General features: G+C 38.1%; 1 protein-coding gene and 1 pseudogene across 2 annotated transcripts in view; both read left to right on the top strand.

Annotated features, from left to right (window-relative positions):
• The window catches only part of LOC309645959 (proteasome subunit alpha type-3 pseudogene), a 452,949-nt pseudogene that overhangs the window by 133,089 nt on the left and 303,066 nt on the right, over positions 1-16,794 (top strand). The gene's annotated exons all lie outside the window — the stretch shown is intronic.
• ATP5PB (ATP synthase peripheral stalk-membrane subunit b) lies at positions 79-16,725 on the top strand. The gene is made up of 7 exons (XM_082431748.1): positions 79-248; positions 525-561; positions 4,275-4,420; positions 6,997-7,160; positions 7,547-7,672; positions 12,803-12,982; positions 14,047-16,725. The coding sequence occupies exons 1-7, from the start codon at positions 209-211 to the stop codon at positions 14,122-14,124; spliced, it is 771 nt and encodes a 256-aa protein (XP_082287874.1). The 5' UTR covers positions 79-208; the 3' UTR covers positions 14,125-16,725.

The raw sequence follows: 16,794 nt of genomic DNA, 5'->3' as shown, positions 1-16,794 counted from the left end.
CGAGCGACCTCTTGCCGCAGGCTCTCAATGCTCTGCGCTTCTTATCGACAAAAAAAAAAAAAAAAAAAAATTCGACCGGAAGTTCATGGAAAAGGGCACGATGTTCTCTTTTCGCGAGACTTGTGAGCGACCATCTTGTTTCTGCCCCTGACAGTCTCTTGTAGCGGTCACTGGGGCGCGAAGACTGTTGTGTGGACGCTGCTTGACAATGCTGTCCCGGGTGGTACTTTCTGCCGCCACCGCAGCAGGTGAGAGGTACAGACCCTGGTCCGGGCTAGCAGAGTGATTGCAAACCAGCGCGTCTAGGGTTACTTGGAGCGGGTGGGAGGAAAGGGGGTGAAAGGCGCGGCGAGATTTGGGCCTGAGTGGAGAGTTGATTAGTGCCGCTCAGAAGGAGAGTGTGGGGTCTCGGGGGATAGGAATGGGGGACGCATGGCCTTAGTGATTGGGCTCCGCGGGGACCGAGGAAGGGGCAAACCAGATTTCACCGTGACCTTGCTAACCTGTGCCTTGTGTATTTGTAGCTCCCTCTCTGAAGAACGCAGCCCTCCTCGGTCCAGGGTAAGTGTAAGGGGTGTAATACTCCCTTTTGTCTTTGTTTTATCACCTATTTCACTTCTGGGTAATCTGCTCTTAGCTTTAGGCCGGTAATTATCTTTCTTTAGGTTATTTTGGAACGCTTCAAGTCTCATTCAAACATGTGTGCTCCTGTAACTGCCTGGAACACCGTTGTGTCACCTAATAGCAAAGGTTAAGAGAACAAGTGATGTGTTCTTACTAAACTAGAAACTGGTTTTGGTGTCCCCTAAGCCCCGCCCTTCTCCCTTGTGACCTTCAGCTAGGCAGAGCTGCGGCAGCCCTGGTCAGGGTTACTAGATTGCATACCCTAGGACAAGTTTTGTTAAATAAAACAATGAAGCATCTTGTTTTTATTCTGTCTCCCAGACTCCAACTTTTACTGTCAGGTCAGAGAAATTATTCGTCGTTTCAGTAAATATTTATCTTGCCACCCACATAACCGAAGATACAAAAATGAGTAAGGTTAAGTACCTGCCTTCATGGACCTCACGCACAGTCTACCAGAGGAGGCAGCTGTAAAGTAGTGGTTTACAGTGAGGAGGATTCCAAAGCTGAAAGAGGGTACACCGGGCTCCTCCACTTACAAGCTGTGGGACCTTAATTTCCCCATCTGCAAAATAGAGAGAATAGTACATTATGGACTGTGAAAATTAAGGGAATTAATTCCTGGGAACTCTAAAAACAGTGCTTGGTACATAGTATGTGCTTAGTAAATATTAGAAGGTGTTACTGATATTTCATAAAACATGTCAGTTTTCTTTGGGATTTCTCTTTTTACTTCCAGACTTAGTCCTAAATCTTGCAAAATTTGATAGCAATCCTGTGGCTTGAAAAAGTGGCTTTGGTTTATCTGTAATTTTTGTGTAAGCAATAAAGTGAGGCTATAATTGGCTGCTTCCAACTTCTCAGAGAAGAAAGGTTCCATATAGACAAGGAAACAAATAATTGTAATATAGGTAATAAATACATATACAAAATGCAAGGAACATCCTTGATTTCTCTTTCACATTTCATGTCTAATACATCAGTAAGGCTCTTTCTTCAGATTATATCCAAACTCTGACCACTTCTTTCACTACCACTACTACTGGAGTGTGAACCACCATCACGTTTCACCTAGACTATTTCAGTTGTCTCCTAACTAGTCTCCTTGAATCTATATTCCTGTCCCATTACACGCCATCCTCACAGTAGCCATAGGGATTATGTCAGTCCCCCCACCCTTCCCCTGCAAAGCCCTCTAGAGGTGCCCATCCCACTTGAAATAAAATCCAAACTTACGATAACACAGAAAGTTCAACATGAGTTGACCCCATCCTACCTCTTGATTTACCTTCTTACCTTCTCTTTTTAGCTCATTCTCTAGCCTTACTGGCCTTCTTGCTATTCCTCTGAAAACTGCCAAGCTTATTGTTGCCTCAGGATCTTTGTACTTGCTCTTCTCTCTTTTCCCCAGGTCATTGGCTCAAATGTCATCTGATCTACCGAAAAAGGCTTTCCCCCACTCCATTGCTCCTTAGCCCCTTCCTTCACCTATTTTTCTTCGTGGAACTTAAAACTGTCTGAAATTGTGTATTGTGAATTGTGTATGAAATTGTGTATACACTCACACTTCCCAAACCCCCACTAGAATGTCAGAGGCTGGGACTTTGTCTGCTTATTGTTATACTCCCGGTGCCTGATATAAGTAGAAAGTCAGTAAATGTTTTGTTGAGTGAGTAATTGTCAACCCAAGATTGGAAGGCCTTTATAAAGGATATACTCACGATGTTCTGAAGGCTGGTTGGTCTTGGCAGTCATTAAGTGAAAGGTATACCAGGCAGAAGGAGCAGCATGAGGTATGGATTTTGTTTTGTTTTGTTTTGTTTTTGAAAGCAGTAAGTAGTTCCATATGGCTGGAGAGTAGGAGAATGAAGGAAGATGAGGACATAAAATTTGACAGGTGCTGAATCACGTAAGCTGAATTAAGTAGTTTGTTTTCTGTGGGCAGGAGAGAGCCTGTTGAAGAGTTTTAAAGTCAAATTTGCATTTTAGAAACTTTCAAAGCAGCAGGGAGGGGCCTAGGTTCAAGGGGTATTTGAGGAGAAGCCAAGAGAACAGATTTTGGATTGCTTACTTGTTTAGGCAGGAGTAGATGAGGGCTTGAACTGAGACAGCCAGTTAAGGAGAGGATTTGTGTTCACCTAAAGCAAGTTCTTTAGTGCTCTGATTTAAGTCAGTGGTTCTCAACCTGGGGCAGTTTTGCCCTCTGAGGGACTTTTGGCAATGTCTGGAGACATTTTCGGTTGTCACCACTGGGTAGGAGGGGGGCTGCTACTGGCATCTGGTATACAAAGGCCACAGGGATACTCCTAATTACTCTAAGTGCACAGAACAGCCTTCCACAACAAAGAGTTGTCAATAGTTCAAAATGTCAATAGTTCTGAGGTTTAGAAACCCTGATTAAAATGAAAGAATCTTGAGCATGATTCTCAGATTTCAAAATTTGGTGAGGTAACTCAATATATTGGGAAGCAGAAATAATATTCAAAAGACAAGCAGTGAACAATAATCAATGAAATAATGTAAACTCTTACATTGCAAGGCGATAAGAGAGAGGGGAGGTGAGGGACAAAAACATACTGAGAATTTGAAGGAGATTTAGCTTGACAGCAGATATGAAAAGGCTAGAGGATTTTATTTCATCAGAATCCTATGTACCAGTATGCTGTAACTGCTACAAATGCAATCTTAGGCTACTTTAAAGACAAGAACAGTTCGCAAATCCACGATAATAGTACAGTGGTTCAAGCCCAATAATGACAATAGCAAGTTCTCAATATGTATTGATATTTGTAGGATGAATGAATTAGTCAAGCTGTATTTCAGTTCAGTATTATGTTCAGTTCTGTATACTTCATTTTTGTAAACAAAACCAGTTTGCTGCTTGTGGACAGTCAGGATTGTGAAGGAACTGAGATGTTTAACCCAGATACATGAGTGTTATCTTACATCGAAAAATAATATTAGAACCAATGGATAGGGGTTTCAAGGATGTATGTAGCAGTTCAATTCAAAGGGTGAACATAGTTAGAGCTATCCAACACTGAAAAAGCATGTTTCACTTAGTGGTTATTTAGCACCCCGATACAGAGAATATTCAAAAAGGTCAGCGTTCTTGCCATCAGGGAGCTCACAACACAGTGGACATGTAATAGCTAACCACTTACATAAAACTTTACCATATGCCAAGCACCATTCTATATACTTTACATTTATTAACTCAGTTAATCCTCACAACAACCCTCTAAGGTCATATTCTTTGTTCCCAATTTACTTTAGAGAAATCAGAGACTACAAAAGTGTAAATTAAAATTTGAATCCAGATAGTCTGGCTGGAGAGTCTATATGTTCTTTCATAATTCATTGCTAGTAATAGACATATAAAGTCCTAGACAGATGACACGTGAGACGTAACAGAAGGGATTCTAGTATTGGGTAGAAGGTTACATACAGCTTTAAGTAAGTTGTTTCCCCTTATTACACAGCTAATTATGGGACCCTAACCTTCCTGTTCTTGGTCTGTTCTGTTCCCATTGTTAGGACAGTGGGAAACAGCCTCAGTCCTCATCCCTATTTGCTCTTTTCTACAGTTGTTCATACATTGTGTTCTCTTTAAAGAATAGGCCTTAAATTTGTGTAATTCCTACCTGTAGGGTATTGCAGGCAACAAGGATCTTTCACAAAGGGCAGCCAAGTCTTGCCCCTGTACCACCTCTTCCTGAATATGGAGGAAAAGTTCGTTTTGGGCTGATCCCTGAGGAATTTTTCCAGTTCCTTTATCCTAAAACCGGTGTAACAGGTGAGCATTTGCCCAATGTTTGATAGTATGTTTAGATGGTATGGTTTATGTTAATCTAGCCTTTTAGTGGCCTCTTACCTCTTCCACATGTACCAGAAAAATCAAGTCAGCTGGTTTTAAAACTAAAGTGTGGAAGTGATTCAATATAAGAATTGATTTGGTTGCTTTAACTTGTCTTTGGAATAAATTTGTGTGGGATTTTAACTTGATTTTGTACCATTGTCTCCATTTCTTGTTACACCAAATTTATTGACTGCCTGCTCTATGCTAGGCACTGTTCTAGGCATACGGTGGTGAACTAAAGTGCCTGCCATCATGAAACATACATTCTTTTGTAGGATAGACAATAAGGAAATGAGTAACTGGGGAATTCTCTGGCGGTCCAGTGGTTAGGACTCGATGCTTTCACTGCAGGGGCCCGGCTTCCATCCCTGGTCAAGGAACTAAGATCCTGCAAGCCGCACAGAGCGGCCAAAAAAAGAAAAATTGAGTAACTGTATAATACACTTTCAGGTAATGATAGAAAGAGCTATGTATTAAAATAAAGCCAGGTAAGGCAATAGAGACTATGTGTTGTATGTATAATTATGAAAACAAGAGCTGGACCATATTTATCAGGTTTTTTTTCCTTTTAAAAAGGCATAGGGACTTCCCTGGTGGTGTAGTGGTTAAGAATCCACCTGCCAGTGCAGGGGACACGGGTTTGAGCCCTGGTCCGGGAAGATCCCACATGCCACGGAGCAACTAAGCCCGTGCACCACAACTACTGAGCCTGTGATCTAGAGCCTGCGAGCCACAGCTACTGAAGCCTGCGCACCTAGAGCCCCTGCTCCGCAACAAGAGAAGCCACTGCAGTGAGAAGCCTGCGTGCCGCAACTAGAGAAAGCCCACGCACAGCAATGAAGACCCAACACAGCCAAATAAATAAATAAATAAATTATTTTATTTAAAATAAATAAATAAAAAGGCATAAACTGTACTGAAACCTTACATTTTTATAATATGATATGCTTTCACTTTATTTAATCCATACAACAGTTCTATGAAGACTTTTTTTTTTTTTAATAAATTTATTTATTTATTTTTGGCTGCATTGGGTCTTCGTTACTGCGTGCGGGCTTTCTCTAGTTGCGGCGAGCGGGGGCTGCTCCTGGCTGCGGTGCGCCAGCTTCTCACTGCAACGGCTTCTCTTGTTGCAGAGCGTGGGCTCTAGGCACACAGGCTCAGTAGTTGTGGCTCGCGGGCTCTAGAGCACAGGCTCAGTAGTTGTGGCGCATGGGCTTAGTTGCTCCACGGCATGTGGGATCTTCCCAGACCAGGGCTCGAACCAGTGTCCCCTTCATTGGCAGGCGGATTCTCAACCACTATGCCACCAGGGAAGCCCTATGAAGACATTTTTATTACCCAGAACTAGAAAACAAAGAATTTACGGAGATTTATTCTCTCTTTAGTGACTGAGTTGGACTTAAACACAGGTTCTACAGTTAAGTTTAGTGTTCTTTCTGCTACACGCACTGCCTCTCTTGCTGTACCCAAATATTGCTATGACCATGAAACATTGACAACCAAAGATTTTTTTTTTATCTCTCCAGGGAGTGGCCTAAGATAGCATTTTTGTAACTAAAATTGCAAGAAACATTAATTTCCTCAGACCTCCATAGCTGATAAAAATGCTACATATGATAGGCCTTTCTTTTAAATTCACATTTAAAATTTATACATTGAAGGCAAATTTTTTTAAAAAATGAACTGTTGAAACTTTGTATGGGAAACTCGTAAAATATATTTGAGAATGTAACCCTTTTATTCTCATAGTACATCCTAACATCTTTTGGTACCTGTATTGCTCAAAAACACAGTAAACTGCTTCCCCAAAGACCTGCTTTGACCTTACCTAGCATCTAGTAGTCATAGAGGAAAATCCTAAAGAAATGTACCGTATGGTTTGTGTCCTTTCAGAATTCATGGCCTGGTTAAAGAAAAAGGTGGCTATATTTGAAGCATTATAATAAGACGCTACAGGAATTGAGAATCCTGTTATTTAGTTCTTTTACATACATGCTGCTTCATAGTTGTATCTGTTTCGTTTGCTTATTTCCAGTGTCAGGTTCCTATTCAGTAAATAGGCAAGAGTGGATAAATTTTATTCTGACCAATGTCCCCACTCAATAAATAGTATATTTTGCTGCACAAATTACTTCTGGTAGTAACCTGACATCTTTATAAAATACTTACTGTTTGTTGAGCAATTGTACCAGACACTTAATATACATTATTTCTCAATTTCGTCAACCCTATGAAGAAGGTACTATTCCCATTTTACAGTTAAGGAAACTAAGCTCAGAGTTCATCTATATTGCTCAGTGTTTTATAAGTTGCAGTGTCAGATTTCCATGGGTCCAGATCCTTGTTCTTGCAACCCTACCATACTGGTTCTCACCTAGTGTTCTGTCTTTGAATCTGATTATTTAAAGTCATTATTAACTTTGCCTTCAACTAATTAAATGCGGAAGTATCTCTGTCTTCCCCTTTTAGACATAGCATATCCATCATAAAATAACTTTTTCTTCTTTTAGGACCCTATGTGCTCGGAACTGGGCTTATCTTATATTTACTCTCCAAAGAAATATATGTGATAACTGCAGAGACCTTCTCTGCCATTTCAACAATAGGGGTGCTTATCTATGTAATTAAAAAATATGGTGCCTCTATTGGGGAATTTGCTGATAAACTCAATGAGGTAAGAACCATAAACCTTATTTCCCATTTTAGACCATAGTAGTTGTGTCAAAGCCATCAAGTGATGTTTTTGGTACGAATGATAGGGGCAGAGCATATAGAAATGAATCTAATTATAATGATTTCAATTATAAGTGTTAATGTTACTACTAACTTGAGATCAAGTTTTAAAAGTCTACCAAACTTTCTCCAGCTTTTCCATAGTTTTGTTCATTCAACAAGATACTGCATAGCTATTTTGGGCAACTCTTTTTAAGGATTTGTGTACTCCCTATTGTGTGGGTGTTTTCACAAATGAGGGGTATGACTTCGAAGAAGCATAAAATGAATCTTTTTTATTACCCTTGGTACTTTCACTGATCTTTGTTGTAAATATCATAACTGCAGCAAAAAATTGCCGAACTGGAAGAAGTGAAACAGGCTACCATCAAACAAATCCAAGATGCAATTGATCTGGAGAAGTCACAGCAGGCACTGGTTCAAAAGCGCCATTACCTTTTTGATGTCCAGAGGGTAGGTTTCAGAACTTTCTAAGGCAAGTGAAGTTACTCATTTGTGTGCATTTAACACAAAAAATTAGAATCTTATGAGGAATAGTTGGATAGGTTGAGCATATTTTGTTTAGAAAAGAGAATATTTGGTTGGGGGTCTAAATAGCAGTTACAGCTATTAACTGTTCAGTGGACCTATGAAGTAGAAAAATAACTAGAATTATTACTCTAAAACTAGAAAGAGTAAAAAGTATAAAAGGACACATTTTGAATCCACACAGAGGGAAAATAATTCATTAAGTTATAGCGGATTAAAAAATGGCATTCACCGTAAAATACAGTAGGTGAAATACATGCTGTGCATTCCATACGTGCTCGCTATAAGAAAGTCTTACTTAACATACTTGCTATAAGAAAATCTGATACCTTACATTCCAAATTCACAAAGCAGATTCAGATGGCAGGAGAGCTTTTTACCATGATCAAAGCATAATTAGATTCTAAAATATTTAGTTTCTAAAACAACTTTAGGAACGTGCTCAAGCATTTTGTTGTTATTTACTTTGAGCCCAGTACTTTATGCCTGATATTTAAAGTGAGATGTCCTTATATTAAAATTTTATGTATAGAAACACCTATGAAATGAAAAATTAGGTGCTAAGGTAAAATAAGTATCTGAAATATTAAGGGTCTGGGCCAGTATTTCCTAGTGTAGTCATGGTACCATGTGCATCAGTCATCTTTGATGCAAATTTTTGGACCCATTCCAAGACCTGTGGGATTAGAACCTCTGTTAGGAGCTATCCAAGAGTCTATATTTTTGTAAATAGGATCCTGAAAGATTCTTAAGCACATAAATGTTTGAAATCCTCAGAAATTTTTAAAATATCTTTCTGTGCAGATTTAGGTTACAATCTAAATGCTTCCTGCCTCATAGAAACTATGTATGCACAAACAAAATCTGGCTTTTGAAGATGTAGCTTTTTTATAAGATTCAAATGATAGTCATTAAAATTTTTATTTATTTATGAAATATTTATTTAATAGGTATATTTTATGTGTGGACACTGGTCAAGACAAGGTACTGGGAATACAGCAGAGAGCAAAACAAAGTCTGCCTTCCTGGGGTCTCTTTCCTAGCCAGGGGTTGAGAGAAGGACAGGAGAAAAATAATTTAAGCATATGTGAATGTCAACTGGTGTGAAGTACATGTAGAATAATGAACTTATGTTAAAGGAAAAGAGATTTTAGAAGGAGGGAGTTACTATTTTTCTTGGGCAGTCTGTAAAGGCTTCTAATGTGATATTTGAAGAGAGAGCTGTCAAAGTGATGGTGCAGGCTGTGTGGATTTCTGAGGAAATAGTATTCCAGGCAGAGGGAAGAACAATTGCAAGGGCCCTAATCCTGGAAGCTTGCTTGGTATAGACAAGGAAAAGTAAGGAAGCCACTGTAGCTGAAGTGGAATGGCTGAGGAGGAAGGTAAAAGGAAGCAAGGCAGAGACTGGCCAAGGGCTAGATCATGTAAAGTCTTACAGGCTTCTGTGAGAACTTTGACTTGTACTCAGAATGAGAGAGAAAGTCATTGAATCTTTTAAGCAGAGGAGTGATACGATCTCACTCGTGTTTTGAAGGGTGACTGATTGCCTTGTTGAAAGTAGCCTTCAATCTTACATGCATTGGTTTGAAATGCCAATGAGTTAGCCAAATAGAGTTGTTAGGTAGATCATTAGATATATGAGTCTGGAATCACTGGGGAGAATTCCAGACTGGAGATGAGGGAATCATGAGCTTACAAGAGGCACAGCTGTAAGACTGGAACATGAAGGAAAATAACTGAGGGAAACAAGGATTATTTTAATTTGTAGTTGCCCTACTTATGGTCAAGTAGTAAGGGTCTAAGAATTTGGCATAGGATTTAGCAACATGGAGGTTGGTGAGCTTGGTAAGGGCTATTTGAGTAAGTTGAAGGAAAAAAAATGGAAGAAAAGAAATTGGAGTCTGAGTATAGACCACTGTCAAAATCGTAAAGGAGTTTTACAGTATAGGGCAAAGAAATTACTCAGTAGCTCAGAAGGTAGGATGTAGTAATCAAGAGAGATTTTTTTAAAAGATGGAAAGTATAATTACATGTTAGCATCTGATAGAAGTTAGTAGAGAGAGAAAAATTGATGCAAGAAAGGGGTGGGAGGAGGGAGGAATTTGCTAGAGCAATGTCCTTCAGTAGGCCAGAGAGTTTAGAATACACAGGTGGAAGGGTTGCCTTCAAGAGCAGAGACAGTTCAGCCATAGTTAAAGAAAGGAAGGCAAAGTGTGTGAGTATGGGTCCAGGTAGAGTGGTTTATGTGGTGGTAGAAGTTTGTGAAGTTCTTTGTTTCCTTTTTCTCAGTGAAATAGGAAGGTAGGTCATTTGTTGAAAAGGAAAGTAGTCAAGGAGATATACTAGAGATTTCAGGAGAATGAATGGAGTAAAAAAAAAAAAAAAAGTACCTAGGAGTATTAAGGGCCTACTTGAGATTAATATTTCAAGCCTTTACATAAAACAGGCAGACCTATAAGGATTCTCATTACAGACTAGAAGATGACAATATACCTGTCACCATTACTATTTCAGTGTTATTCTGGCAGTAGTAGCTGGTATTAGAGAAGAGAAATAAGAGGTATAAAAATTAGAAAACATAAAGTTATCCTTACTTACAGATTACCTGATTATATACCTAGGAAACCTGAGAGAATCAACATAACTCTTAAAACCATAAGCAGGGCTTCCCTGGTGGCGCAGTGGTTGAGAATCTGCCTGCCAATGAAGGGGACACGGGTTCGAGCCCTGGTCTGGGAAGATCCCACATGCCGCGGAGCAACTAAGCCCGTGAGCCACAACTACTGAGCCTGCGCGTCTGGAGCCTGTGCTCCGCAACAAGAGAGGCCGCGACAGCGAGAGACCCGCGCACCGCGATGAAGAGTGGCCCCCGCTCGCCGCAACTAAAGAAAGCCCTTGCACAGAAACGAAGACCCAACACAGCTAAAAATAATAAATAAATAATAAATTTATAAAAAAAAAAAAAAAAAAAAAAACCATAAGCAAATTCAGTAAGATATCTGGGTACAAAATTAATATCTAATAAACAAAATCAGTAGCCTTCTATATACAAATATCAGTCAGAAAATATACGAGAAGAAGATAAACCATTTAGGAAGAGATGCCTAGGAGTAAACTTAACTAGAAATGTACAGTCTTTTTACTTTGAAAAATGTGAAATGCTTGTGAGGTATAAGGTTCTAAGAACCTAGACTCAATAGTATAAGGATATCAAATTCTCCCTACTTTAATCTCTAAATTTTACACATTCCTAGAAAGAAAATACTAATAGACCAGGGGTAGGGGGTGTTGGGACTTGAACAAATTGATTATTACTAGAAAAAGTAAAAAATATTCAGGAGTATTCTGAAAAAGAGAAATAATGAACAGCCCTACCAAATATTAAAGCTCAAAATTGTAAAGGAACTTTAAATAGCTTGGCACACTACATGAATAGAAAGTCAGATTGGCACAGCACTTGAGAGAGAGGGTCTAGAGATAGACCTAAACGCATAAGGTAGTTTACATCGGTGGCATTTTCATCTTAGAAGGGGAAAGACAGACGGGTATCTTTGTAGATACAGAGTTGTTTTCCTACTTTTTGCCTTATACCAAAACAAATTTCAGATGAATTAAAGATCTTTAGATAAGAAATGAGACCATAAAAGTAGAAAAAGAGAACATGAAAAACAGTACAGTACCCTTGGAGTGGCAAAGCCTTTCTAATATAGACAACAAAATGCAGAAACTTGTGTGGTGACGTATGTTAACTAGACCCATTGTGGTGATCATTTCACAATATATACAAATACCGAATCATTGTGTTTGTATACCTGAAATTAATGTAATATTGTATGTCAGTTATACTTCAATTTTTAAAAATCCAGGAAAAATTTAAGAGGAAATTTACATTTAAAAATGTAAGAGGAAAAATTAAGTTGATCTCATTAAAAATTTTTAAGTTTTACATGTAGAAATTACCATAAAGCTAAGAGACAAACTAGGAAGAATACATGCATTCCATGTGACACAAAAGGGTAGTTACCTTAGGATAGACCAGCATCCCAGTAGAAAACTAGGTGTAGGACATGAACAATTTATAAAGATATAAGTAAATGTAAATGACTTCTAAACATGTAAATTTTCTCCTTAGATAATGACAATTAAAATTGATATTTTTTTCTGCTTATCAGAATAGTAGAGAGTAAAATGTTTTATAAACACCATTTGTCAGGGTTTAGAGTAACAAGCATTTGTGTTGCTGGTGAGAGCATGAAGCAGTACAACTTTTCTGTGGACTTGGACAGCGTTAATCACAAGTTAAAATGGATCTTTAAGAGCATGGGCTTTGTAGCCTGACTCCTTATAGTCAGGTCTTGGCTTCACAGTTCATTTGCTCTGTAACCTTGGACAACTTCCTTAGCATCTGCCTCAGTTTCTTCCTCACTGTAAAATGAATATAATAATAGCAACTATCCCATGGTGTGATTTTAAGATTTAATTGAATTGACACACAGTGTTTATTTAGAACATAGTAGGTACTCAACAGTTATTAGCTATTATTTGACCCAGCAAGTATTCACACATAAGTGCAAAGACATATACAATATACGCAGCAGCATTATTTGTTAAAGAATTAGAAGCAACCTAATCTATTAATAGAGCTTAAGTAAATTATGGATTATGAGACACCAAAATAGTAGAATCCAATGTAACTTTTAAAATTAAGGTGGGTCTTTGTGTCATAATCAGTAAAAGTGATGTTCGTGTGTGTACATATACCTGTGTTTTGTTTATTAAATAAATCTGGGAGAGAATACAAGAAATAGAGGAAGATGGTAGCCTATGGAGGGGCTGGAAGAGACTTATTTTTTACTGTATATACTTTTAAATATATTTTTACTATATGCTGTTAGAATTTTTCTACCACATGCATGTGTTACCTATTCATATTAAACAAATGAATTTTGCATAAAATACAGGTAATGATGGGTATTCTAATGGGCAGAATCCTCAGAATGGAAGTGATCCTTTAACTGTGCAAACAGTTTTCATCATTTCTTAATTTTGCTTCAGAATAACATTGCCATGGCCTTGGAAGTTAGTTACCGGGAACGGCTGCATAGAGTATACAAGGAGGTGAAGAATCGCCTGGACTATCACATCTCTGTGCAGAATATGATGCGTCAAAAGGAACAAGAGCACATGATAAACTGGGTGGAGAAGAACGTGGTACAGAGCATCTCTGCGCAGCAGGTACATGATGTTTTGAAGCTTCTGGAGTTGTATTGATATCTCTGATAGGATAGAAATAGCTGGTAAGGAGTCTTTAGCCTAGAGACATTGGGGTGGTCCTGGTTCATTTTTCTGGTTAATGGTAACCTAGAAGATGCTGTGCAACTGCCTTGGTAGGTTGCCTCCTTCCTCAAAGTTTGGCTACCAAAGGGTCTCTCACCTCATGGATCAAAAAGAGTGGCAAGATTGTTGAGGACACTCGTTGAACAGACGTATGTTCAAGTTCCAACATTTGGGAAATAGCAAGCAACATATTTCATTTCTCTGTAAAACAGAGGCTGGACAAGTCTACTTCTTAGCCTCTTCCATTTTCTGAATAATTCCATGGTTTCTATTCCATGCCATTTCCTCTTCCCAGCCACTTAATTCATTGGTCTTGAACAGAAATGTTTTCTGTTTTTTACCTAAATGTGATTTCCTTTTTAAATTTTATGTTCTTTATTTACTTTTGACTTGATTTCTTCTTTCCTAGATATATAGTATACTTAGGCAGTTCTGGTCATTTTCTGCATAACCATGCAGGACTAGAAAAACAGGGTCTGTCAACATTTAATGAATTGGGTTTTTTAAAATAAACTGTCTTTTACATAAAAGTGACATACTTATTTAAGAAACTTGAAAAGACTAAAGTATACAAAAGAGACTAAAAGTTATTTTTATTCTTTCTTAACATTTCTGTATTACTAATGTTTGTTAGGTTGGTCTTTTTCAAGCAGCTGTTAGCTGTAAAACCTAACATCAGTGGCACATGGTTACAGGAGTATCTAGCTTCAACTTCTGAACAGGTTTCACTCATAAAAGCTATGAGCCAGGGGACTTTAAATTCCCTGCATTTGCTTAAAATAAATTTTGCATCTCCCCTATGTTAAATAATTAAATAATTTTTAGTAGTCTATCATATTAAGCCAGTAATCCATCTTGAGATTCCAAGGAATCTCTTATAGGAGGTATCCTTTAGAATTACAGTGTTTATACCCTTCCATGATTTGAAAAGGTCTAACCAGCTTTCTCTTTCCTTATCACAGGAGAAGGAGACAATTGCCAAGTGCATTGCAGATCTAAAGCTGCTTGCAAAGAAGGCTCAAGCACAACCAGCTCTGTAAATGCATCTGTCCCAATTGAGACAGCTAGAAACAGTTGACTGACTAAATGGAAACTAGTGTTTGTGACAAAATCTTTCTGTATTGCTCTCTACTGAAGTTAGTTTCCCTTTCCTAAAAATGAAAAGTTTGAGTTTCATATAATGAGAGAATTAAAACAATCTATTGGCCAGTAAGATGTTTCTCTCATCCTTCTTGCTCTGCATTTTGAGTTGTTCCGTGATCACTTTTGAATAAGCAGTTTGCTTTGAATAAAATTTGGTACCTGACTAAAAATTGTCAAGTTATAGTTTAAATTTGAATTAATTCAACCATCTTACAATAAAGTGACGGTTGAAACAAAGCTTTTCAAGATGCATAATTTTCTGAAATGTTATTTCAACATTTATTATATGGGTAAAAATTATGGGTCATTGAGCTGATAATATTGTTTATAAAACTATTGGTGGTAAGCTATTTCTTGCTGACAGGTTATGGGAAATTTAAAACTTTTCAGTATTCTTAAAATAACTAAAGGAAATCTTGTATATCAAATTATATCATTGACTTTATTTTCATTTTAGTAGTATGTCAACAGAAAATATTATGCACTCAATGTGTCATAAAATCACTCTGAAGAATCCAGCAGATAAGTTAGAAAATTCTGCCCTTCCATTGGTTTGTCTATATTTAATTCTCCCATATTTGTATAAGGATTTACTTGTAAACAAATGGATAACTTACATAATAGTTATGGAACTATAGGAACCAATAGGAAATACTTGAAAATACGTACCATATGGATAATTGCCATTTTCATTGACTTCCTAAGGTTTTAATTATATAACAATCATTTAAGTCAGTATTTATTTATTGATGGCTAATGTATTCATCTTATATAGAAATCAGACTGATATCATTATTAAGATGTTACCTAAAGGAGATTTTGATAGAGTCAGCAGAGGTGTTCCAGATTATTCATTAAACAAAGAATTGCTGTGCTAAGCACAATCCTGCACTGGTCATACAGAGATAAAAAGTTCCTACCTCAGGGAGTTAAATATCTACTGGAAGGGCAGTAAGAATATGTGATACAGTACAGATTTTAGGTGTTTTGAGAGTGTAATGACAAGCACCATTTTAGGTAGTCTCAGTAACCTCATCGTTTTCCTTGTATATAACTGTATCAGTCAGCATTCAGTCAGAGAAGCAGAACTACTAGGATATATGTTTATAGGTAAGGGATTTGACTTTATGCTGTCGTGGGAGCTGGTTAAGCAATCTCTGTAAGCTCTTAATCTTTGTTTCTGATGAAAGAGCTTGACGTGCATGGAGCAGGCATTTAAGAAGGGAAGATAGATGTGAAGTGGGAGGGGGTAGGAACAAGTGGAAATCACAAGCACAGACTGAAACCCTTGTCAATTTTTATTACCTCAGATCTTCATGGTATGATTGTCCTGCAAAACTCCAGGCCTTTCCTCACACACCTGGTCCAAAGGTTAGAGAAGCTGAAGGATGACCCAGGGAAGGGTTGGGAAGTTATAGGCCGAGCTACAATTGGTGAGTCAAGAGATTAGCACCAGTATGTATAAGCCACAAAGTTGCTTCTTTGCACTCGCAAAGGCAGCTAGGCTAGGCATGAGGCTGTCGAGGTCCTCTGGCCAGTCACTTCAGAATGAGAACAGTTTCATCTGGGTCTCCTCATAAGGCTACCAGATCCAAGCAGAGACTGACAGTGTGCCCCATAGTCCCCAGAACCAGGGAGCCGGATGAATCACATCGTGTACTCACGGCAACACTTACAACATGCTATGGATAGCCAACATGATGCTCTGCCACCTGGACATTACTGCTGCAGCCAGCTGTAGAGCATATGCTGCTCCTTTTGGACAAGGATGTGCTGGAGGAGTTTGTTTACCTGTGCCCAAGGAGCATGGTATCACAACCCAAAAGGAAGCCAGTCAGGAATGAGAAGGAGGTAATAAGCTGAGCAGGTTTCCTAGAGGCGAAACTCCAGACTACAGCCCCAAATCTCTACCTTCAGAATACCAGAAATTCATTTCTATGTGGTGGATGTGGTTTGGTATGTACAAATTGGCTGCATGGTAATTGGTTGTGCAGTCTCAAGAGTATCACAGTTATTTTTTAAATGTATGGTATGAAAAAGTTCAGTTGATTTGAAGTATTTTTGTATTAGCAAAAGAAATGGATTACATTTGTCAATGATAAAAGGGAAATGTTGGATTCTTTACTTTTGTCATAAATTTTGTAATGACCATAAAAATTTCTAATCAATGATAACTAATAAGAATCTGTAGATCATTCCATCAGGTGGTCAGTTACCTAGTTCACTGGTTATTCTTAGCATCATTCATGGTGGAATAACCAGATATCTTTCCTGATCTGCTGAAATACGAAGTAGACAGTATCACCTGTGATGTAATCTAGCCAGATGTATTTAACCTGAATCTCTCAGGACTTAAGATGTAAATTCCAGTTTCCAGGAAATGCAGGAGATAGAGGGACAATATAAATGACACCAGGGGAAGTAATTAAATTAGGGATTATGCTTCCATTTATTGGGTCATAGTGTTTTTCATTAAAATTTTTAATGTTTTCTGTTAAGATCCTGTACATTTTTTTGTAAGATTTATTCTAAAGACTTTCTATTCTTTATTAAGATTATAAAACATA

Source organism: Balaenoptera physalus (genome assembly GCF_965194825.1).
Source record: "Balaenoptera physalus genome assembly, chromosome: 1".
NCBI classification, from domain to species: Eukaryota; Metazoa; Chordata; class Mammalia; order Artiodactyla; family Balaenopteridae; genus Balaenoptera; species Balaenoptera physalus.
Note: the sequence above shows the minus strand (reverse complement) of the source record. Positions and strands in the feature narration are given on the sequence as shown.

Bases quoted from the DNA above. Each gene is read 5' to 3' on its own strand.
- ATP5PB (XM_082431748.1), top strand. From the start codon at position 209: ATGCTGTCCCGGGTGGTACTTTCTGCCGCCACCGCAGCAG. The intron at 562-4,274 runs GTAAGTGTAAGG...TCCTACCTGTAG, and splicing joins GCAGCCCTCCTCGGTCCAGG to GGTATTGCAGGCAACAAGGA. The intron at 7,673-12,802 runs GTAGGTTTCAGA...ATTTTGCTTCAG, and splicing joins ACCTTTTTGATGTCCAGAGG to AATAACATTGCCATGGCCTT.